Raw genomic sequence first — 24,986 nt, 5'->3', positions numbered from 1 at the left:
ATGCTTAAGGATTACCTAATTTTCCTCGTCACAACTGGAATGGGCACTAATTCATGCAACTACATTTAGAAATGTTCTAGTCTCCAACACTGACAGATGAACTATCAAAACTCCATGTCCAGCTACCAAACATTAAGTCAGAAACATGACTGTGCTATTTCCAAATAAAAGGAAAAGAGAATTGGATTAAGTGCTTCAGAAACAAGACTATATTAAAGACAGAGCATCTGTGCTTATATTGAAAGGTATAGATTTTAAGGCTTAATAAGGAAAATTGAATGCTATAAAACACAGCATTAGTTGCTCAAGCAATTTTTGCAGAGGAAACAGAAAAATAAAATCTAGAGAAAAGAAATTCCAGATGACAGGAGTTTGTTGCTTCATAGCACAATGGAAAAAAATTATAACTGAAATTTTAGAAAAGTGCTTTCTATTCTATCAATGCCAGATTTTAGCAACTCCAGTGAGCACATTCAGCTTTGTGTATTTGTAGAAGTTATCACGGAAAGGTCATCACCTTATTTGCACAAACACATTATTATGTAAAACTAAGTAGTTGAAGAGTCACACATATTTAGTTCAAACCCTTTGCCATCTGTTGCGTGTGTGTTTCATGCATTCTAATTTTTTTGGAGACTTGCAGAAGCTCTACATTTAAAAATGCCGTCTGTCACCAAAGAATATCTCACAGTCCTATGATTCACTGTAATTTATTCAATAAGCTAATAACTAGTGAGAAGAACAGACTCATGTTTGATTCCCTCTGGACTCTTTATTTTAGGTGCTGCATTGAGGAATCTACAATTAACCTTAGCTCGCAAATATGACAGGTAAACTTGATATTCTTTATGGAGACATGCCTCCACAGTTCCTCCTGAACCTGGAATACATGTGTGCTTAGTGTAAAAAGGTAATCCTCAAATACTGGAGCAATATGATAAAACCCCACTTGACTATAAAATATGAAAATGGCAATGTTATCCATTAAATGTCCAGATCCTGGATGTTACCTAACAGATGCCCAAAGATACATTATAGCTAAGTTGACATATACATTTCAGAGAAGAATTTTAAGTTCTTACCCAGTATCTACTTGGTTATTTTCAAGCATAATGTGAAGAAGTTACTACAGATTTCCCATAGACATTAATTATGCAAACAAAACTCAATAATATACTTTCACTTGGATTTTCAGAGGAGGCTAGCTGACCTAGAAGCAGGAAGTCATACAAGTCAGTTTCCTTGCTTTCTGGTTTCATCGAGCCTTCCTGTCTCACCCAGGGAGGAAGAAACAGAGCACATGTAATGGATACAGATGGGGGGAACTGGTTTGCATACAAAAAGACCAATTATAGGCCATCAGAACATGTCCTCCCCTCATACCTTCCTAACCTGTCAATCAGGCTCCAGTCTACCATCAGTGGATCACAGCTACACTTCTCAATCACAGACTCTATTTTGGAAGGAGTCTCTAGAGAAGCCCAAAGAGGATAAGAAAACAAAAACAAGGCCAGTTGAAGAGATTCTAGCTTCAGACTCTTACAGCTACAGCAACTAGCAAACACAGACTAACTCCAAACTAGGTAAAGATTAAATTTCTCAGGTAAGGCCTATCTAATTCAGTTTCTTTTACTTGATATTATGGGTTTCAACCCCAAAATTACAAAACATGTTAAAACTAAAAACCCAGTCCAAAGAGACAAATGAAGCATCAGAACCTGACTTAGATGTGGCTGATATTTTTGAACTATTAGAGTAGAAATGTAAAATAAATGTTAAAAATACTTAAGGAAAATCCAGTCCAGACAATACACAAAGAAGCATAAGCAATATAAGCTGAGATACAAACTCCAGAAAAGAATCAAAAGGGAGTGTTAAAGATTTTAAAATTTCCTCTGCAACAGAAAGAAAGAATTTCTTTACATGCTCATCAATAACTAGGGCATACTCACTAAAAGAATCAACGAAGTGTAAGGTATGTTATGACACACCCCAAACTGAAAAACAAAAGTTAAAATGAATTCCAAAGGCTAAAATGATATCCAAGACCTGTAAGAAAATTATAGAAAACAAAGAGCTCACTACAGCAGAGAAGGGAAGCAATGTCACTTCCTGCAGGGAGCACAGGAAATGGTGGGTCCTCAAAGAGCTAAATGTAGATTAGCATATCACCCATAAATGTCACTTCCAAGTATAAACTCAAAAGAAGTAGAAGTGGAATCTCATCTTTCATGTGTCACACATTTGGAACACCAGGAGTTGGGAGGCAGAAGGGTGGGCACAAGTTAGAAGCCAGTCTAAGCTAGCCAGCAAGTTCCAGTCCAGCTTAAGCAACAGACTGAGACCCTACCAAAACAAAACAAAAACAAATAAACAAACATGAAACAACACAACCAAAGAGGATCTCAAAGATGTTTTTCATACCCATTCTCATAACAACACTATTAATAAGCCAAGAGGTAGAAGTAATAGACATGTTCACCAATGGATTAGCAGATACATGTGATATATGCAATAATGAAATGCTACTCAGATTTACAAATGGGAGAGATTCTGTCATATGATATAATATTAATGAACCTTGAGGACATTATGCTAAGTAAAATAAGTGAGAGACATTCAGAAATCCCAAACAACACAGTTCCACTTACACCAGCTACACAAGAGTTGAATTCACAGAAATTCAAGAGCAAAGTAGCTGTGGCACTGGGGACTTTTAGAGTGATAAGAGGGTATGATTCCATGATGCTAAGTAGGTTAAGATTATAACATTATTTGTTTGCCAAAGCTCACAGAGTTGCAAAGCACAAAGAACAAGCCCTAAGTAAACAATGGGCCTCAGTTAATAATAACATATAATTATTGCTTCATCAATTACAACAAACTGCATGTGGAAAACTGTTTCTGGATTTGTGTGTCAGAGAAAGCACTCAATTTTTCTACAAACTTACAACTGTTCTACAAAATATAATCTGTTAATAAGAAAATATGCTCACTATTTTCTTGCCTTATATACTTCCTTTTTTAAGGATAAAATCTTTCTAAGGCCTCTAATTTGCAATCCTCCTGTTTCTGCCTTCCAAGGGCTATGATAACAGGCATGCACCATCACATGTAGCTAAAGAAGTGCTACAGGGATTCTGAGAAGATTAAAAAACAAAAACTGTAGGCTAGAATAGGCTAACTTTATGTTTGAAAAACAAGATCTTGAAGGGGTATAAGAAAAAAGAAAAAGATCAAGCTGTGAAAGACTGCAAGACCTGCATGAATAGCTGCTTTCAAAGGCTGAAGTACTTGAGCCAAACCACAGATACAGGGTAGGACAATATGAAAGACCAGCTTGAATTCCAGGCTAATGAGTCTAGATATTAACTATGGCTAATATAAAGCACTAAAATAGCCTAGAATAAATCAATATGATGAGTAAGCAGTTGTATGCAGCTCATGGTAGACCAGGAAGATAGATCAGGACAGTTCAATTGTTATAAGAAAATTTAGTATAGACTGATGGAACAGTAACTGAATTGGGATTGCAATGATACAGATCCAGTCACATACATACAAACAAAACATACAAAAACCAGAAAGGAAAACTTAACCGTGAATCTAACTTCTGAAGCTAGGGAAAACAGATGTAAATATTAAATTTTTTCAGAAATGTTGAGTTTCGCCTATCTAGAAGATCTCCAAGTACAAAGGCACATTAGATACTTTGGTAATGTTGAATTTGAGCACATCTGTGATTTAAAAACAGAGGTAATAATCTGAAAGCAGGCTCAAAAAGAAGTGTTTTGAAGTTCTGAAAAGATGCTATTCTTCTAGGAGAAAAGTGTCTACAGAGAGACAACAGTGGGACCAACTGACAATTCGAGATGCCAATTAGAGCCCAGACAGAGAAAGATAGCAGGAAAGCACAGGGGCACATGGTGCACACACTGCCTGTGCATTTCAGAAGGAACAGACAGGAGAGGCCATCATAGAAGCCAAGGAAAATGTGGTGCTCTCTTGCACATGGTCATAGAGATCTTCCCCTTAATCCACACCCCTCGCCACTAGGCTTTTAAAAAATCTTTTATTTTCCTTTATACAAATACTAGGCCTCCACGGACAATCAGTGAGAATTATATTTTACCATTTATTTACAATAAACTATTTACTATTAATGCATCATTCAGTAACAAACAAAAATGGGGAAAAAGAGGATCTATGGCTTGAATCAAAAAACATACTGTGCTAATCTCTTGGAAGGCTATTATCCACAAGACCTCAGTAAATTGCTTTCTTAAAAAAAGTCATGATGTCAATAGCATCAGAAATAAAAACCTAGAGCTTAATATCCTAGCAGAGAAAGGACACCTGTAGGGCCAGGCAGGAAGGATAACTGGACTAATAATCTGAAATTCCCACTTCCCGTACATAACTACGGGGGTTTTATTCATCCAAAAAGCATCCACTCACGTATCCATTGAATTACTGACTAGCTACAATGTATCAGTCATTAAGACAGATATGAAAAAGCCACACCCCTGCTACTCAAGGCACTGCTGTCATTATCTAAGACATATTGGGATACTGTAAAGAGAATAGAAAATATCAGTTATTTAAAGATGCCTAATTTGCATATCAGTCAAATGGAAGGTAGCATTGGTAAAGAAATGTAAGTCTGGTACACCTTTCTCTAAGAATTCATGAAGAAACTCTTAGCATGAATAAGTAGTTTCATTGCTACTTCCTCATTTCTTCTATCCATCCTTTGTAGCTTAATTAGGCTAAGTCTGAGAATCAGTCACCCTAACCATGTCTTAAATATCAATTTCTTTTAAGAACTAGAGCATAAAAAATAAACTAACATTCTAATAAAGTTAAAGAGAATTCAGTATCATTTGGAATCCATGCTTCAAAAACTTTGGTAGGAGAATTGTGGTAATGTGTAAAATATCAAACTGTAGAATCCAATATTTAAAATCTCTCAAGATGGAAAACCATCTGCTCATGATGACCCTTATAGAGAATTACACCAACTTTTGCACAGCAGTTTCATTTAACCAAGTCAGAAACTGTGTTTTAGATCCTGCCTCTTAGTAGTTGTCAATCAGCAATTTCAACAATCATATACTATCCAATTTTCAAAAGAAAAAGTAGTTTCAGGAAAATAGATACTATAGAAAGATTCATTTTAACTTGAATGGCAATTACATGATGTCTCACACAGAAAGCAACCTGAAATATAAAAAATAGTAAAAATAAAAATAGACAAGAAATGCAAGTGTTAACTACCTGAACTTTTTTAATGCTATAAATTAATTAAGCTTACTGCTAATGATGAAAATTGATATGAAACTAATAATTGTATTTACAGGTTATCTATGTGAACAATGCCACTGTAGTGTATTCAGGTTACTAAGCTAATAATATAGAGAAAATAAAAATAAAGGGAATTGGAAATCCAGCAATAATATAAATAAAAATATCAATGTGCTCTAGTTAATTAATCCTATAAATAAAAATAACCTTGAGACAGTATCATAAGAAAGTCAAAGGGATAACACATTTCTTAAAATATTTTTGCCTATTTGTTGGGGGAAATGCAATGACAATATAACAAAGATTATAGCTAAAACCACCAATGATTTTCATGAAAATTGGGAGAAATTTTGACAATTTGTGAGAAAAAGATGTAACCATTTATTAAAACAAAGTATTTTTAAAAGGTTACTAAAACTCAGACATTGACATAGAAGTTGTAAAGAGTGAAATTTAAAATTAGAATGCTGATATGTTCAAATAACAGGAAATTTTTAAAGGCCTCATATTAACAATATATGTTATTTTCCTTAATACTTGAAAAGGGCATCATGGATTTTAAAAGATTTCAAAATTAGTAAGTCAGAAAGGGGTGTTAATAAAATGTGGTGATAGAGATTACTAAACAGATCACAGCACTTCCTGTCTAAAGATTCATAAAGCTAGGGACACATCTATCTTGACTTGTTTAAATGAGGCCAGAATGGAGGCTTACATTAAGTTAGATGAAAACTGACCTTCCTGTTTCCATCAGCCTCTCTGAAGATGCCCTAGATAAAGACTCCCCAAAAAGGAAAAAGTCAGATTTCAAATTTTCAGTAGCCTAAACACCACAGTCTGCATGTAAACTACCACACCAATAAGAAGGTGTATTGTGGGATATTTGTACACTATGTGAAGATGGATTCTGTGATTAGTGTAATAAAAAGATGAATGGTCAATAGCCAGGGAGGACTTCTGGGCAGAAAGAGAACTCTTGGAAGAAGAAAGGTGGAGTCACCAGCCAGATGCGGAAAAAGCAGAATGGGCAGAACAGAGATGAGGTAATAAGCCTTGTGGAAGAATGTAGATTAAAATATATGGGTTAATTTAAGTAATAAGAGCTAGTTAGGAATAAGTCTAAGCTAAGGCTGAGCTTTTATAATTAATAATAAGTCTCTGTATCATTATTTGCAGCTAGCAGTCCCAACGAGAAAGTTACTACTATAAAGGTGTCTATAGTAATGTATAATTGTAGAGAAAACTATGTAAAAAGATACAGCATACAAGAGTGAGAAACCCTGGGAGAAAATTTTAATTGTCACTCTTTTTGAGGGGGCTGGAGATCTGGCAGTCTTGCTGCGGCCTCCTGAGCTGCTAAGATGGCAGGTGTAGTCATGACACCTGCTTAGAAGAAATCCACTAAAGCCCCAGACTCTGAGAAGACAACTGCCTTTCTTTAATCTGAATGTATTACAGAAATGTTTGCAATCGTAATTTCAAGTACTACATATACTGTATAGATGATTTATTTTTCATATTTCATATAGATGTGTGATAGATGTGTATATACTTTTTTTTAAATTAAGGAATGAATCTCACTAGGCTTTTTGATTCACAATAGAGTGTTATTCTAGCACACAGTAAATTTTAACTGTGAGACACACTGCTACAAGCCTCCTTAGAGTCTCTGTTTTTTTCACTCAGTAATATGTGCTGTAGAGATTAAAAGATGAAATGCTCTCAGTTCTCATCTTTAAAGAGTTCACACTCTAGCAGGGGAGAGTATCATGTCCACAAGCAATTATGAGACTCGTGAAAAACACTAATATAGGTTCTACTCAGTGCTTCCAAAGAGCACACCAAAATGAGTTGTTGTGGAGACTTCTGGCTCTGGGCAAGTTGAATATCTACACTGTGAAATGTACATAACAAAGGGTTTTCCTAGGAAGTCTTTAGCCACAGTTTCTATTTTCAGAGCCTACAAAATTTCAATTTGTTTCTGGTATTTTTATCATATAAATATCATATCATAAAATTTTCATTCTGAAACAAAAGCTGGCCAGGACACCCATCAGGCATAGTGAGAACAGGACCCATGGAAAATGTTTCAAGTCAATACTGATGACATCAGTCCAAAATCAGACACAATCAAGTCATCAGCACTGTGGGGAATAAAAAAGGGCAATCTATCTTTAAAAGCCTTTTAAATATTTACTAGATCTAACACTACTAAGAAATAAGGTAGCATTAATTCAGTCTTGGGAAACAGCCCTGCTTTTTCCTCCCAATACTTATGCATTTAAAGCATCTTTAACGCATTTAGAGTTCTTCACAGAGCAGCTGACAAATCATTTCTCCAAACTGGCAAAGGGTGTTGAAACCAGAATTTAGACAGAGTCAGCAGACAGCAAAGAGAGAAGGTGGCCTCTTCCTTTTTGATATTACATAAATATACCATTAAAATATTGGCTTCTCTTTGATATGTGAACTGGACTTACTAGTGACTAAAGCATATTACATTGTGTGGAGTTTTTTAATGACAGAGCTTTTGTTTTTAATCACAGACCTGTTTTTCCTCACCTTAATACATTTAGCTTTTGACAATCACAGAACATATATTCCACGTGTTTTCCGGAAGAGGGACTCCAAGATCATTTTCTATCTAATTGTTTTCAGTTTTATAAACTCAGAAACCACTTGATGATGCATTTGTATAGATTACTTTGTGGTCAATAAAATAATGTTAACATATGTTCACACTAATATCTGCATGTTTATTATGTCTGATAGAATTCTGAATATACTTTAGAAACTGGGTGGTCACAACCCCATACTGCCACCAGGACCACAGAGTCCAACACTGAAGCACTTCCCATCTAAACTTTCCAGGTGACTTTTCTTCACAGTTTGAACACTCATGTTCTCCTTACTTGTGCTAAAGCATCTAGGCACCTGAAACCCACTGGGAGGGCTTTCTGCCAGCTGTCCTCTATGCTCCTGACACAGTTTTGTTTCTCACTGGAAGACTGCTTTCCTTTCCAGTAATCACAACTTCTTTCCAGTAATCACAACTCACCAGTAATGAAATACTTGCCAAATCAGTCACTTCTCCTCTTATTAGTCTTTAAACTTTCTTCTCAGGTATTTCCTGATAACAAGAAAAACTGAACACTATCTGTTTATTTTTTTTCTAATCATACTTTTAATGCTTCATTTAAACTAGATCAGAAAATTAAGAATTATCTGACACATATAATAGTATTTATGCTTTATCTATACCTACCCATCCATGCCAATTGTAACTTATGATCAAAGTAAACTAAATTGTTCTGTTAACTGAAATGGTTATCAGTGCAGAATGGAAAATCAGTGTAAGCACACAATGATTTCACTGATCACAGTATGTTTTTCAATAATAGAAACATGTGAGTTACCAAGATTATGCATTCACAAACCAAGAAATATAGTCTAGTCTGATTAAAAGTAGTTAACACCAAAGAAACTCATAGAGAACAAAAAGAAGGAAAATCACTCATTCAAAGTAAATCAACTTAATTTATTCAATGCATTAAGAAGTCTGTTGTCAAAGGCTACAGAACTGTTCCTGTTAAGAGAATGACAAATTCTGCTTGATGTGCCAGATATTTGTTTCACTTGCTTGATTTAGTAGAAAGGGGGAAAAAAGTAAAGACATGAGGTTTTTGAAAAATACTTTTATTGAGTGTGGTGGTCAAGGTTGACTTCAACTTAACTGCACTGAAAGAATCTATCTTAGGGAATTATGCCCTTGGATTGTCTGTGAGGATCTGGCCAGAGAGGATCAGGGTGAGAAGAAAACATCACCCTGCAATGGGCACCATCCAATAGGCTGGGGACCCAGACAGTAAAAGGGGAAAAGGAAATTCCCACAGCACAGGCATTCACTCACTCTGCTTCCTGACCACTGGGAGGCAGGCCATTCTCCTGAACCATGACATGACTGAAACCTCTGGAATCAGGAGCCATAATCCTCTCCTGCACCCCAACACACCACACACACACACACACACACACACACACACACACAGTTGTTTTCTCTGGTGTTTTGTCCCTGTAACAAAATGTCTAAGACAGTGAGCCAAAAATTTTTGCAACATGGAGACACATACATTGAGTATGGAGTCTAATGAATAAACAACTAAATACTAACATATAAGAAAACAAAATCAATGTATAGCTTAATTAACTAAGTGTTTCTAAAGGTACTATTGAAGACAGATTAATTTTTTAGATTGGAACCAGCTTTTAAAAATAATTATTTTCTTCCCCTTTGATAATAATTATGAAATTACACTAAAAATACACAAGAATTTAAATCAGAACACAATACTTATTGATAGCACTCTTTAGCAGAAGTAGCTATGCTAAAAGGCCTAGTTTCATGGCTAAGTCTATATGAAAGTAGTATACTCTTTTTCTATTTCCCGGTTAGAACTTAAAAGCCAAAACTCTTTCCTGGTCTAATATCACAGGTTCCTAATCTTTACTATGTTTGGGTATAAAACCAGTGCTGTGGGATGGTCTGTATGTCAAGTGTGTTGCTGATTGGTCAATAAATAAATCACTGATTGGCCCGTGGCCAGGCAGGAAGTATAGGCGGGACAAAGAGGAGAATAGAGCTGGGAAGTGGAAGGCTGAGAGAGAGAGACACTGCCAGCCGCCATGATGAGAAACAGCATGTAAAGATGCCGGTAAGCCACGAGCCATGTGGCAAGGTATAGATTAATAGAAATGGATTAATTTAAGCTGTAAGAACAGTTAGCAAGAAGCCTGCCACAGCCATACAGTTTGTAACCAATATAAGTCTCTGTGTTTACTTGATCGGGTTTGAGCGGCTTGGGACTGGCAGGTGAGAGAGATTTGTCCTGACTGTGGGCCAGGCAGGAAAACTCTAGCAACAACCCTCTATAGCAGAACTCTCATAATTCTTTTTTGTTGTTGTTGTTTTTGTTTGTTTGTTTGTTTTTTTGTTTTTGTTTTTCGAGACAGGGTTTCTCTGTGTAGCTTTTCGCCTTTCCTGGGACTCACTTGGTAGCCCAGGCTGGCCTCGAACTCACAGAGATCCGCCTGGCTCTGCCTCCCGAGTGCTGGGATTAAAGGCGTGCGCCACCACCGCCCGGCCCTCTCATAATTCTTGATACATAATATCATTGTATAAGTTAGGGTTCTCTATAAAAAACTGATGATCATAACAGTACAATATGTGACAAAATTCTTTATTTAAACGTACAATAGAGGATTAAAAAGCTAACATGTTGCCTATCCATACTCAATGTACATGTCTCCATGTTGCAAAAACTTTTGGCTCATTGTGTTAGACATTTTGTTACAGGGACAAAACACCAGAGAAAACAACTGTGTGTGTGTGTGTGTGTGTGTGTGTGTGTGTGTGTGTGTGTGTGTGTGTGTGTTGGGGTGCAGGAGGGTGTTTATTTATTATGGCTCCTGATTCCACAGGTTTCAGTCATGTCATGGTTCAGGAGAATGGCTTGCCTCCCAGTGGTCAGGAAGCAGACCTGTGGTTACTGAAAAATCTGTTTTATACGCCATTTTACGATGCAGGAAGATTACTATGTATTAACGAGTGCAAGGAAAGAAGCTGTAAGACGCTAAGCAGAGTATTATCCTGTTGTTGTTTTTAAAGGTTTGTTTGTTTTTACTTTATGTGTATGAGTGTTTTACTTGCACATATGTAAGTAAGTAAACCACATACATACCTGGTGCCAGCAGAGTCCAGAAGAGGGCATCATATCCCCAAGAGCTAGAGTTACAGACAGTTGTGAGATGCCTGTGGGTGCTAGGAACTGAGCCTGGGTCCTCCAGAACAACAGCAAGTGTTCTAAACCACTGAGCCTTTTTTCCAACCCCCTATAGTCCCATTAAAAAAAAAATCAAACAAAATACAAAAAAAAGGCTTGAAAACATATGTACCAAAATTATTTATGAGGTCATGAGATTGCTGATGCTTCTAATTTTGTCCAAATTGTTTCTATTCATTTCCTATTTTAAAATTTGTATTATATGCATTTGTATATTTGGGGGTTGTGTGTGTGCCACAGTGCACACATGGAGGTCAGAGGACATCTTGCAGGAGCTGGTTTTTCCTTCCATGTGGGTTCCAGTAACCTAACTCAGGTTGTCAGGCTTGGCACTGAACTTGGCACAGGCTTTACTCACTGAGCCATCTTGCTGGCCCTATATTCATTTTCTAATACATATGCATTGTTTCTATTTCAAATAGGCCTGTGTTCTTTAAGTTATAATATTCAGTAGGAATTGCATATAAAATATAGAAAGTTCCTATACAGAATTATAAAACTTTAAAAATAAAATATGGGAATAACGTGCCTCTCTTATGTAAGATAAGTGAGGTTTCTGCTGCTGTGGTTCACTTTGCATGGTGTGGTAGGTTTACACTCACAGCTACTCATCAGCTCCAATCACTGCTTTGAGAATAAATTTATCATCACTGTAGTTTCCATATTCGTGTCTCTTTTCTGGTAAATTCATAAAAGGATGAAATCTTCATTGTTTTTCTTTTCTCCTTTTCAATCTTTTTAGTAGTAAAGAATTGTTCTTATCAATAGAAAGGATGAGCTTAGCAATACCTGAGCTGAACTGACTCCACCTAAGATGACTTTTCCTTCAAAAGAAAGCACGAAGACAGAAACTGGAAGGGGAAAGCTAAGAAAGAACCAAGTACAGGGGGCTAGGGGAGGTGAGGGACGGGATACTGTGGTGTTCTCTTTCGTTAGAACAGAAAGACAATTCCAAGGTAAACAGCCTCTGATCACTGGGAGAGTTTGGCTCTTACCCACTAAATATAGGCAAAAGAGTCCTTGCCAGGAAAAAAAAATAAGTTACATGACATTAACCACACAACTTCCTAATTCAAACTCTCTGACAAAATCTATTTTTTAAAAAAAGATTTATTTTCATTGTGTGTCTCTATACATGTACATGTGTGCTGGTGCCCAAAGAGAACAGAACAGAGCATAAGATCCCCTGGAGCTGTAGTTACAAGCAGCTGGTTATAAGCTGCCTCACATGGGTGCCAGGAACCAAGGGTCCTTTTCAAGAGACCCAAGCACTCTTAACCCCTGAGCTATCTCTACAGATCTAGGAGCCCACTTTTCAAGCATAATCCTTTTTAATGTAATGCATCAGCACTAATACTCTTTATTTTTAAAAACCGTATCTAGAAGACTTGCCTAGCATACACAAGATCCTGGTTTCACAACATGAGACTGTGTTTCCTAGAAATGACAGGGAAGTCACACTAATTCAATAACTTCAATAATATGGCTGCCTAAACAATACCTGAACAATGACAGTACCAATAGACATGATGCAGAAGGGAGAAATCTCACAGGGTACCTCCCTAAACAAAGAACTAGAGGCAACAAATGGCTGCTGAGGGAAAGACAATTAGTTTCTCCCAGGGGTGAGCCCCCAACTGGTTATCCACAACCAAGCTGACCAATTCTGACATCACAGACACCCAAGCCATACTAAATGAACTCCGCAGGTTTTATTTATATATTTATTCATGTATATGTGTACATCTGCAACAACATTAAAGAAAATAAAGGTGATTAATTTGAGAGGGAGTGGAAAGGAACATAAAAGAGGCTGGAGGGAGAAGAGGTAAGTAATATAATTATATTTTCACCTAAAATCTTTAAATAAATAATTTTAAAAATCCTAGCCTCAGTTCTCAATTTTTAACTTCTTTAGCTATAGTTGGTGAGGAATGAGTAGGAAAATCAGAGCATATAAGAGGGTAAAAGAGAAAAGTGGGAGGAAAGAAAACAGGAAGATGAAGGGACTAAACAGGAAGGGATGGGCGAACGGAGAGAAATAGTGCTTAGATATATTGATGGATAAGAGAAAAGATTTATATGCATAAAATGTGTTTATTTATAATATATAAATAAGATATAAAGAAAAATTATAGTATGTCACCAAACTTTAAATCTGATTATTTATATAGAAAATACCACATTTCCCTCTTTCTCTTTAAAAAAATTAAAAATAGACATAAGAATAGAGGAAAACTAAAACTTCATACTGACTCATTTACTTAAATTGTTCACTTCAGTGCAAAACTACACCAAGAACAACAATCAGCCGCACACAATCTTCCCTCAGAGTGCTTTAGAACCTGGAATAAAATAAATAATTAAAATAAATAAAAGCATAGAAAATAATTTCAGTAGAATACATAGAACATTAAGCATCAAAAAGTAAAACAAAACCAAAGTTTTCTCTTTCCCCATTAACTGGTAAGTTTCTTTATAAAATCTATTCCCAAACACATTCAAATGAAATTCAAATGATACAAACACGAATCTTCCTGCTTACATGAAAATCCCTTTCAAATAGATGAGTGGTTTTACAGGGAAAAAAAAATTGTGTGCAGTGTGGTCCCAAAATCTTGATTTTGAAGGACTACATAACAGCGCTCCATCCTTGACTGACTGTAAACTCTCAAGGATTAAGACAGTATATATGAAAGCCCACAGGAGATGACCAAGTGTTCAAAATCTTTGCCGAGGAAAGAGCATAAAAAAAGACATAATTAGATGAATTCTTACAGAAAAATTAGATTTAAGTAATGGGCTACTTGAGACTCATTCGAAAAGTCAGAAAATAATTCAGGCCAGAGGTAGATTTTTTCCTTAGTTTAAATGGTATCATTGTTACTGTTTTTTAAAACATTGAATTTTTGGGTATTTAAAAACCAACAAATTTTAAATATTGCCAACTTTCCAAAACAGACATATGGAAACCTACTACCACAGAAGCTTCCTAAACTAAACTATAAGTGCACAAACATAAAAAATTAAAATGGAGTTATCCTATAACAGGGAAACAATGCACCTAACTATACACCACAAGATAACAAATAAAAACCCAGGACCAGGGATGGGTTACATCTTTTAGAGTTGTTGGCATTTGAGGTCCCATAAACAAACCCCTGCCATCCAAACAATACAGGCTATTGCCATTGCTTTGATTATCTTCCAGGACTCGACAGTAAGACCTTATTGTTGAAGTTAACACATATAACACATACGAGAGCCATAGATCAGGGTAAAAGCAAAATGATACAGACTTTCATCCCTTCTGGCTAGTTTTCACAGTACTTAAAGGTATTGCATATGCAACCAGGTATTACAAATGTAACCAGATTAGATAAATAATTATCAGTCATTCAGAGCTATGAACACTGTAAGTTACAAAAATGACTGTCCCAGAAAGATGGGCCAACTGGTGTAATAGTGACAAGAAAACTACTGGAATAACCAATCATTTTCTGATTGTATTTAAGTCCTGCTCCACAAGATGAAAACCAAAACTGGTACTACTACAAGATCAGTAGCCTGTGGCTAGACCTTTTACAAGAACTAGGGTAGAACCTACTACTATTATTCTGCTAAGTAGACAAAGTAGTTATCTCCTCTTAATGACATGTATTATATCCAGATTAGTGCAATCATCACTTGAGAAGCTTCTATTGAAGTGGAAGATGAGAGAGTCACAAATGGTCAAGACACATAGAACAAGGGACTTCAGAATTCACAGCCCTAAAGGGACATCTATAACATAACCTTGTGGACCAAGGCTCAGGATCATTGGGAAGAGTGGGCAGAGAGAGTCAAAGTGGCAGATGACTAAAAGGAAACACTGTCTTCTGAGCACAGCAGGGCAGCTGCACATATGAACTCACGGTGATTGTGACAGCATGCACAAAAACCCATGCAAGACCAAGAAAGACCAAATGCCAGCCCAGACAGAGGAGTTACACACACAACCCCACTCTAGCTGCAAAACTACTGGCAACTTTTAGCTGCTAGGAGAGGAAAAAACAGTTTTCTCTAAGAGTGTAGGCTGTGGTAAAGTTGACTACACTCTGGTGGAAGACCACACACTCAAGCACAAATTGGACTTGAGAGGTTAAAAAGGAAAGAAAAAAATGGAGACACAAAGTTGGATGGGTAGGGAAGGTGGTTTGGATCTAGAAAGAGTTGGAGGAGGAAAGAAGAATATGATCAAAATATGCACAAAACTCTCAGAGAACTAATAAGTTTACAAAAAAGACTCACAAGCAATGACTGCCTATCAGAGTAATTTACCCAGCATGGTAAGACAGCGCCAAACTGTACTCCATTTGTTAAGCTACCTTTTCTCCCCTGCTCTCATTCAAGTATTCATATAAAGACAGTACCTCAATACCAGCTTGATGTCAGGCACTGTACTTACTAGACACTGTTAATACTTAGGGGCGTGTGAATAAACAAGAAGGAAGTTATCAGTAAGATATCAAGTGCAAGTTCATAAACTTCTAAAACCTTAATTTACCAAAAAAGTTCAATTTAAACTATATTATTTATTATCATCTTAATTCTAATATCTAGATGCAATAAAATTTCACTAATCTCAGATTCAATTTTTCTTACACCTATAAAATTTGTGTATAAGTTATAAGAAATGATGAAAACTTGCTCAAAAGATCTAGACGCTCCAGTAACTTGAAAGGAATTGCTTTTCACTATACATAGTCACCCCATAAAAGCACAACTTTTAAAAATAGGTTTGACAGAAAGAATATAGCAAACCATAAGTGTTCAAGGTCTCTTTTTTTGTTTTTTAAGTTTAAAGATCCACATACTCAACGATAAGAAGTTTCCCGGAGGCACAAGCTAAAATGCACTCAGTAGAAGGCTGGAATATGGGAAGCCTGCCCCTGACCTGGGCAAAAGCCCCTCCAGCTCCATCTCTTCATTTTAGTATACATTGTTATCCTTCACTTTATTCTCATTTTATAAAGGACATCCAGAAGTACCATATTCCTTTAAGCCAAGGGTATCCAACCAGCAGCTCATAGCTATATGCAGCCAACTATAGCTATAAATGAAACACAAAATCTTAACTGAACTAAAACATCATGGGACTTTCTGAGATTTTGGTTTTGTTGTATGTGGTGGTTGGAGTAAAGAGAATGGCTCCCATAGGTTCATATGCTCAATTCCCAGTTGGTAGACTATTTAGGAAGGATTAGAAGGTGTGGTCTTTTTGGAGAAAGTGTGTCACTAAAGCATGATCCTAATTAGTCTTAACAATAAAACCCCAGAGTCAGATATCGAGGGTGAAAACTGAAGAGCAGAGCAGAAGCCACGAGAGACTTCTTACCACTACAAAATCTCAGACAGAATGAGGGGCGAGATCCTGTCTCTACCCACCTTATATTTTGTCTCCACCTCTCTAGTGCTGGGATTAAAGGCATGCACCACCACGGCCTGGTACTGTTTTTCTTTAGACTGGTTCAATCATATGTGTAGCCCAGGATAGCCTTGAACTCCTAATCTTCCTGCTTCTTCCTCCAAAGTACTGGGATTAAAGGTATGTGCCACCACTACCTGGCCTCTATGGTTAACTAGTGGCTAGTTACACCCTCTGATCTGCAGGCAAGCTTTATTTGTCAGAACACAAACAAAAGAGCGCACAACATGTCACTGAGGGTGAGCTTTGAGGTTTCAAAAGCCCACACCAGGCCCAGCGTTTCTCTGTCTCTGTCTCTGTCCCTCCCACCTTCCCCCACCTCTCCCCCGCCCTCTCTCCCATCTCCAATTTGTGGATCAGATGTGAACTCTCAGCTACTGCTCTAGCACCATGCCTGTGTACCTGCTGTCATGCTCCTGGTCCCAATGTTTATGGACTAACCCTCTGACACTGTAAGCAAGATTCAAATTAAAAGGTTCATTCTATATAAGCTTGCTTAATCATATTGACTCTTCACAGCACTAAAACATTAACTAAGACATTTTGTTTTATTTTGTAACTCAACAACAAGGCTCTCAGGCATGAACTTCATAGATGACAGTGTCACATTATAATATCATACAAAATAAATATATGTATGCTTTTACTAACAGTATGTATGAATGTTTCCATTTTACTTCCATATCCAGCTTCCTGTATTATCTTCCAGGTAGACTTGAATTGGAACTATCAGGTGATCATGTGATCATGGTCACTTGGCAAGTAAATTGCAGGGATTATATAGCCATTGCAAACAACAGGTGTTTAATGTAATTTAGGAGATAATTAAGTATTTTATTTGGTTATTAAGGTTATTTCCACACCCTGCCTATGCATCATCCACCATACTTTACAACCAACCCTCTGTTTCCTACTGCATCTTCAGCTGAGATGCAGAAGGGCCCACACCTAATTTTTCCCATCAATTCAGTTTCATAATAAAAGTAAATAGAGTTCCTTATCTATCATTATTTTTGAGTCCTAGTACCCATTCTATATAAGAGAACACTCAAGAGAAAAAATATGGATAAAGGAAAATTGTTGAAGGTGACTAGACAGATGAAGACTTTTATGCTGATACAAGTAGGTCCTCTGCTTAATTTGTGGGAAATTTGCACGAGTTTTTGAAGACTATAATTTGAAAAGTCATTATATGCAAAAACATCATGGCAAATTCTATGTATACAAAGGATTGTGTTATAGGGACAAAATAAAAAAATTTCTCTTCTCAACAAAATAATTTTGTTAAAATTACAACTCAGATGGATCCTATTGTAAAAAGTTATGTAGCATACATGCTTTTTTCCCTGGAAAAAAAGCAGGGAAGATATTCATAAAATCAGTTTCTCTCACCAATGAATTAAATAAACTGGAAAAAAGTTTGGAGAACAGAAGCACTAATTAAACATGTACTTTGGCAATGGAGGCCAGCACGGAAGATAAAACCATAGCCCAGCTGCCACTGTTGTTAGATGTTAGATGCCATCTCTAAGGTGTTGATGATGAATACATCGTAAATGAATAAATGATGTCTCAATACCATTAAGGACAAAACTCAACCATAATGTTTATATGAAGCAGTAAAACATACATTCAAGTAAAGGCCAAATGTTTAAAGGCCTTTATGACTTGAGACATATTAACAAGTCATTTATTATATCAAAACAAAATTTGTGGCTGAATCTGATGATGAAAACAGGCTAACAGACTTAAGATTTGCTGGATTTAACCATGTGTTTAAGTGAGTTAAGTATGTGCCTTCAAAGTGAAAACCAACTTATCAATACACTGTTTCAAATGATAACAGTGCTCTAAACCATGGGTGTTCCAGGGAAACACAAACTAATGCAAACAGTTTTATTCATTTTAACATATTGGCTAAATAGTTTTTTTAAAATGTACCCTTGCTTTTCAATTTGACAGGAGATTTGAAAAGAGTTTTCATGATTTTTAGGAAATTAATCCATATTTTGGTATATGTTTGACTCTACTTTCAGTGAACACAAATGTGTCACTTGCACATTTTCTTTTCTTTTTTTTTATATTTATCATGTGTGTGCACGCATGTTACAGCACTCTTGTAGAGGTCAGAGGATCACTTAAAAGAATCAGATCTCAGTTCTTTCCTTCTACTGTGTGGGTTCCAGTAATTAAACTCAGGTCTTAAGGCCTGGTAGCAAAACAGTTTTACCAACCCATCTTACTCGTTTAAATGCTGTATTGATAAGTTGGTTTTTACCTTCAAGGTGTATGTTTACCTCATTTAAACAAGTGGTTAATCTTAATGTATTTATTTATTATTATTGTGGGAAATGAGCATATCTTAGTGCTCATGTGTGGTGGTATAAATAAAGTTGCCTGGGGTCAGAGCTATTAGAGCCATAGCAAGTGCGTGGCAGTGGTGGTGTACGCCTTTAAGGACCTGGAGGGCGGTACATACAGGCAGTGACGAGGCAGTCACATGATTGGGTTTACAACCAATGAGAAGGCAGAACAAGGAAACTATAGAGACAGACACACAGGAAGTAGGGCTCTCTTTCGGAGAGCTCTTGGGGCTGAGGAGGATCCCTGAATCAGGAAGGGTGAGGCTCTTGGCTCTGACCTCTTGGCTTTCTTCTCTGAATTGGCTCTGTGTTTCTTGTCTGATAAAACCGTTGGCTACATATAAACTGAATTACATCTACACTCATGTGGAAATCAGAAGACAACTTTGTAGAGTTGAATCCTGAGACTTTTCCTAGCCCCCAATTCCAAATACAATGAATGAAACTACAATCTTCAACAACAACAAAAAGAACATGTCTCTTTCCTAGACGTTTACAGGTCCTATCCTCAAGAGACAAATCTCTTTCTGTGGCAGGTATCATGAAAATTATACACAGACCTCTTTTTTCCCTCTCATCAGCTTTTGATAGTGTTTGTATATTTAACATGTGACTTAAGACAATTCTTCATTTAATTTGGCCAAAGAAGCCAAATTGGACTACCCTGCTTTTCACCATGCTGTTTTCTGTTCTTAAATTGCTGAGAACAAGTAACAGCTTCTGGTGTTTGTATCCCTCACCTGTAACAAGGCAACCAGTCCATAACAAAGAGCAAAGTATTTACTAATGATGATTATGATGATGGGCTTACTTCAGAAGTGGTTGCACTATTTTAAGTGTTTTGCATATATCATTTAATTTGGATAGCTCAGTGGGGTGCTATTAATAATCTCATTATGCTTATGAGAAAACTGGGAATCAGATCAATTTCTTCCTCTGAATAAATGAATGGCATGAGCAGATGGTCTTTGGATTCCCACCAAGTTGAAGGTGTTTAAACTCCAGTCATTGCAGTCACTTTGGGAAATGTATTTGCCTGCTGTGAGTTTGGTTTGCTTCTCTGTAAAGAGGAGGCAGTACCTACCTCAAGGTGTCCCTGTGATCATTCGGAAACATCTACATACCATGTGACAGGGGCCCTTCCCAGAAGGCAAGTCTTTCTCCCACCTGTCCTCACCTCTTTCTCTTAACCACACAACAGGCTCAAGTGCAAATATACTAGGATCACTTTTTGCTTCACCCCCTACAGCTCTCAACCCTCGGTTTGTTAGACTCACCTGGGCAATGGTGCACACACAAAACTCCTAGCCTATTTTAAGAAACCAGGCAGGCCCTTTGTGCTCTCTCTGGGTGACTGTGGTAAACAGCACTTGAGGAGCACTGTTTTCTAGCTCTTCTCTTCCTAGTCACTTCCATCCAGGAGGGGAGCATGGACTGCTTAATTGTGAATCTGCTTTCATCCTATCTCCTTCATTTCCCCTGATTTCCCCACTGGCAAAGAGAAAGCTGTTTAAGAGCAGGCAAGAACAGATAATTTCTACATGGTAAAACTGCACTCAATAGGTTCTAGAAAGATATACATCAGCTACTAGGTTATATGTCTTTCTTTTTCATGTGCCCCTCCTCCAATTAACTAGAATTCCTGCTACAGGAAATGTGAGACCAAGTAGAACCAATGGTAAAAGACAGAATGAAAACACAAAAGTCACAGTTTTCACTCATCTTGTCCACACCACTAAAGTTCCAGAGTAATGCAAGACTGGCAAGAAACTAATGGGGAGCATAGTCAGTCCTATAAAGAAACACCACTGCTTTACATCAGTCTCCTAGGCAGTGACTACACTAGCTTCCAATAGGGCAATAAGCAAGAAACAATTATGTTAACATTATGCTAATATTGACCTAGTCATTAACCCTTCAAGGTTCAAAAGAATTCACTGCTTTTCACTTTGAAAATGTAAGCATTTACAAAAAATCTTTTGGAAGCCCAAACTTTCCATGAGGATTTTAACAGAGAATTTAAATTTGAGAAAGTACAATGGAAATATTGTGTGTAGTTTTCATTCCAATTTTAGTATATGTGCTGCCAAAGCAAGCACATGTGTATAGTTTTCAAATTACTAATTTGGTAAATATTAACTACTGTAAAACTTACTTTTGAGAATGTAAAAACGAGTTAAAGTTCACCCTGGATTTCTAAGTATTCCTGTTACCAAAGATCTACTACCTAGGAGGTTGTTGGTAAGAAAACATTAGAAACTGGTACTTCTGACATTCTCTAGAGTACATCTTTAACCTACTGTTAATAATTCCAAGTAAAATAAACACAAATAAAAGAGCCAATTTTTTGCTCAAAGATTTTTCTTTTGACATCTATGAGAAATAAACACAAATTAATTGACAGTGTTTTTTAACTCCAGCTCTGAGCTGGATCATAAACAAAAACTAAGCATGACATTAACTGATATTTACTTGTACCTAACACAATGTGGAAGACAACCAGGGAAAGCTAGAGAACACTGCAACCAAGGAATAGGGCAAAAAACTTAAGGCAAAACTGTAATTCTCTTTAGTGAAAATCAAACAGTAGAAGTAGAGTTGCCAGCTGAGATACAGAATGACTGAACACAGAAGCCTTGTGAGAACAGTGTGGAAGTAAGGAATATTCTGTAGACAAAAGTTGAAACAGTATAGTGGGAAACACGCCCATAGTTATGTGCCACTAAAGCTGTGCTGACACAAATAACACATCAATGTTGTCTCTCCCTACTCTACACCATCTTCATCAACAAAACATGTAGGCTACTTCCAAAGTTCACTGAACAAACAGGAAATGTTTTCTGTTGTAAAAATATAAAACTGTGACTGCTTACAAATATTATAACACTGGAGCATAGAGCAGTGGTAAGCCACTTGCCTGGTATGCATGAGTTTTATCCCCAGCATTACAAAAAATACAGAATTTAATATACACAACTATTAATTCAATTATTTGGTCCATGGCTGTAACATAATCTCTATGAAGATGCATTCTAGCACAGGACCTTGTCTTCTTACATCCAGTGCCCTATCCCAGTACTGAACCAGGGAACACAGGCAGGTAATGACTAGTAGCTGAGTGAATAAAAAGTGAACCAAGTCATAAGAGGCAGAAAACAAGCGAATGAACAGAAACAGGTCAAAGGGAAGACTGGGCCAAGAAAGTAAGAAAACTCTAAGGTTGGACAGTCCTAAAATCTCATTAAAATGCTTAAGTTCAATAAATACTTTTATAGAAAAATATAACTTATAAAAAGCAATGATGCCAGGCCTGGGTTTTAGGAAAATGGGGAAAAATGTGTAATATATCATTTACAATAACTGTATCTTCACACATCAATTTTTTTCTTTTGATTATTCTTTGAAAATGAAAAAACATCTGTCTTAATATACATTTCAGTTATTTAAGCCACTCATAAACTGCCACACATACAAGAAAAAAGCAATTTCGGCTAACTAAATACTATTCATCCACATTTATTCAAGCACCAGAATTTTTTTCCTAAAACATCTTTAAAAATATGATTTTGTAGAAATGAAAGATACAAAAAGCACACAATTCAGACCAAATGAGGATGGGGAATGTTGTCCAGTGTAAATTTTGTCCACTTTCTCATCCAGATATTTTTTCCAACAATGACACTTTATCTTGTTTATAAGATAGTTTCAACTACATATTTTATACTATACTTCATTTGCTAACTTTTCCAGAAAAATTAATTTTAGACATGCAAGAAATCATAAATCTATGTGATTAATGAAAAAATTGCTTATTCCACAGTGGCTTCAACAGAGCCTTCACATTTTAAAGTATGCATGAATCAACATACTATGCAGTGATTCCATTAAGAAAAAAAGAGGTAAGAAATATTTTTAACAAATTGGAATTTCTTGCATTGATTTTTCTTTTCTTCTTACAAGTGGTCACTGAGCACAAATTCCATACATGTTAGACATTATAAAAATGTCCACATTAAACAAAATTATCACACTGCTGTAAAATTCTAGCCCCACTTAAGATTCCTACTGGTCAATGATTTCATTACTTTATCAAGCATGTGAAACACTATCTTCAAACTAAATGTTGCTGCAAGGTGGCTACACAAACACTGTTTGCTTAAAGACAGTATTATCTGGAGATAGGAGTCTCTTTGCCAAAGTAATGTAAATCATTTCCCAGAATATCTCACAGAACAGCCCAGACTCCTGACAAATCCCTTCTAACAGTGAGAAAGCAAGGACCCTTTCAAGAAAAACTACAGATTAATTAATATACTGAAAATGTATAAAAGCAGTTTTTAAAGACAAGATCACAGCCATGTGAATACCTTGATTTCTGTGAGTAAGCTGTTTAAACTTCTCACTCATCAAGCTTTCTAGGTTAGAAGCAAGAAAGAAAGAAAGAAAGAAAGAAAGAAAGAAAGAAAGAAAGAAAGAAAGAAAGAAAGAAAGAAAGAAAGGAAGGAAGGAAGGAAGGAAGGAAGGAAGGAAGGAAGGAAAAGAAACAAAGAAAGAAAAAACAGAGAAAGAAAAAAGAAACAAAGAAAGAGAGGGGGAGGGAGGGAGGAAGGGAGGGAGGGAGAAAGAAAAAAAGGTGTTTTTGTAACTTATTATACAATGCTGTATTAGTCTGCCAGAGATATTTCAAAATATTTTGTATGTGTGTATATGCACCTACCCTAAGGCTTTACTCAATTTATGCTTTTTATAATCTTCACTATATTATCATTTTAATACACAAGTGAATATGAAATGGCCTTATGAAACTGGAATCTCAGATACTATTTATTCATAATAATAAAGCTTTCAATTATAAAATTTTTCATATTTTATAAGAAACATCTACTAAATACATGATCATTTTAATGAAATGCTGATAAATTTCAAATTTATCATGAACTTAGCAGGTAGATGATGCAAGTTCTAAAAGTGTAGCAGTTGCAAACATCAGAGAATATTACTGATGTTAGACTTTTAAAATCATCAGTTTTCTTAGCAAAATAATGACGTGACAGAGCTCTTCAGGAACATTCAGGCACGTTACTACCACTGCCAGGCAAGATGCACTAGTGCCCTCCTTCACAAGAGGGTACCATGAGCATGGACTGGAGGCATAACACAGAAAGAAAATGAATTGGGGGTCTCCAGCAGTTGCCCAGGTGATAAGAGCGCTCCAAACTGAAAACCCCTGGTCGCTAAGCAGCAGCAGACATGAAGAGATTCCAGGCAGCCTCACAGCACCTGCAGTAAGTTCTGATTGGTGGAATCACAGCACACCCTGGTGACAAAAACAAGCTACCTCTGCTGGCCTGATGGAAGTCTCTGAAGCGCCACTAAATACAAAGCAGAGCAAGCTGCAAAGTCTTCAATCTTCCTAAGAAGAACCAAGACAGTGAATAGGAAAACAGACAAGTGTGTGATGCAAATGCAGTGGTTCTTAAACCAGACAGCTGTTACTTCTCAGCAGCACAGCCTTGGTGAAGTTTTTAGATTGTTTCTAATTCAATTTCACATTAAGAAAACAAGCCCTCACTTTGTGAAATACCTGTAAGCATCAAAGACAATACTTGAAACATGCTTAGTACAGAAGATAGCACACAGGAAGCACTATACACATTCATTATGCAAATGAATAGATGAGGCTGTTGCAAAGACAGAATAAAGTTAAAAAGAGGATTTTATTTAAAATGAGTATTTTCAAAAATATTATGTTAAGGGCTTGCTATGTGTCCTCCATATGCTCTTTGTACAGAAAATCCCTTTTAATTTTTATAACAAATTTTAGTGGATAGGTATCATCTCCTTTTACAAATGAAGTAAGACCAAATAGTAAGCCCCAAAACAAACTATGAAATGAGGCTCAGTGGTAGAAAACTTACTGAACTTTGTGAGGTCTTATGTTTGGTCCCCTATACCAAGATAAAAGGAGTAGGAGAGGGGGAAGTGAGGGACAGGTGAGAATATGAAGTGGCA

At 36.5% G+C, this 24,986-nt stretch overlaps 1 protein-coding gene across 6 annotated transcripts in view; it reads right to left on the bottom strand.

Moving 5' to 3' along the window:
- Macrod2 (mono-ADP ribosylhydrolase 2) overlaps positions 1-24,986 on the bottom strand; it is a 1,966,896-nt gene that overhangs the window by 1,837,551 nt on the left and 104,359 nt on the right. The window contains exon 4 of one of the 6 annotated variants that reach the window (XM_052726016.1): positions 13,323-13,489. The exons of the other annotated variants lie outside the window; for them this stretch is intronic. Coding sequence (XP_052581976.1) covers positions 13,473-13,489 — 17 coding nt within the window. The 3' untranslated portion in view covers positions 13,323-13,472. Of the gene's footprint in view, positions 1-13,322; positions 13,490-24,986 lie in introns of those variants that run through there. 6 annotated transcript variants of the gene reach the window in all.

The sequence above is a fragment of the Peromyscus californicus genome, unplaced genomic scaffold (genome assembly GCF_007827085.1).
Source record: "Peromyscus californicus insignis strain IS unplaced genomic scaffold, ASM782708v3 Scaffold_7__1_contigs__length_154581171, whole genome shotgun sequence".
Lineage (NCBI taxonomy): Eukaryota > Metazoa > Chordata > Mammalia > Rodentia > Cricetidae > Peromyscus > Peromyscus californicus.
Note: the sequence above shows the minus strand (reverse complement) of the source record. Positions and strands in the feature narration are given on the sequence as shown.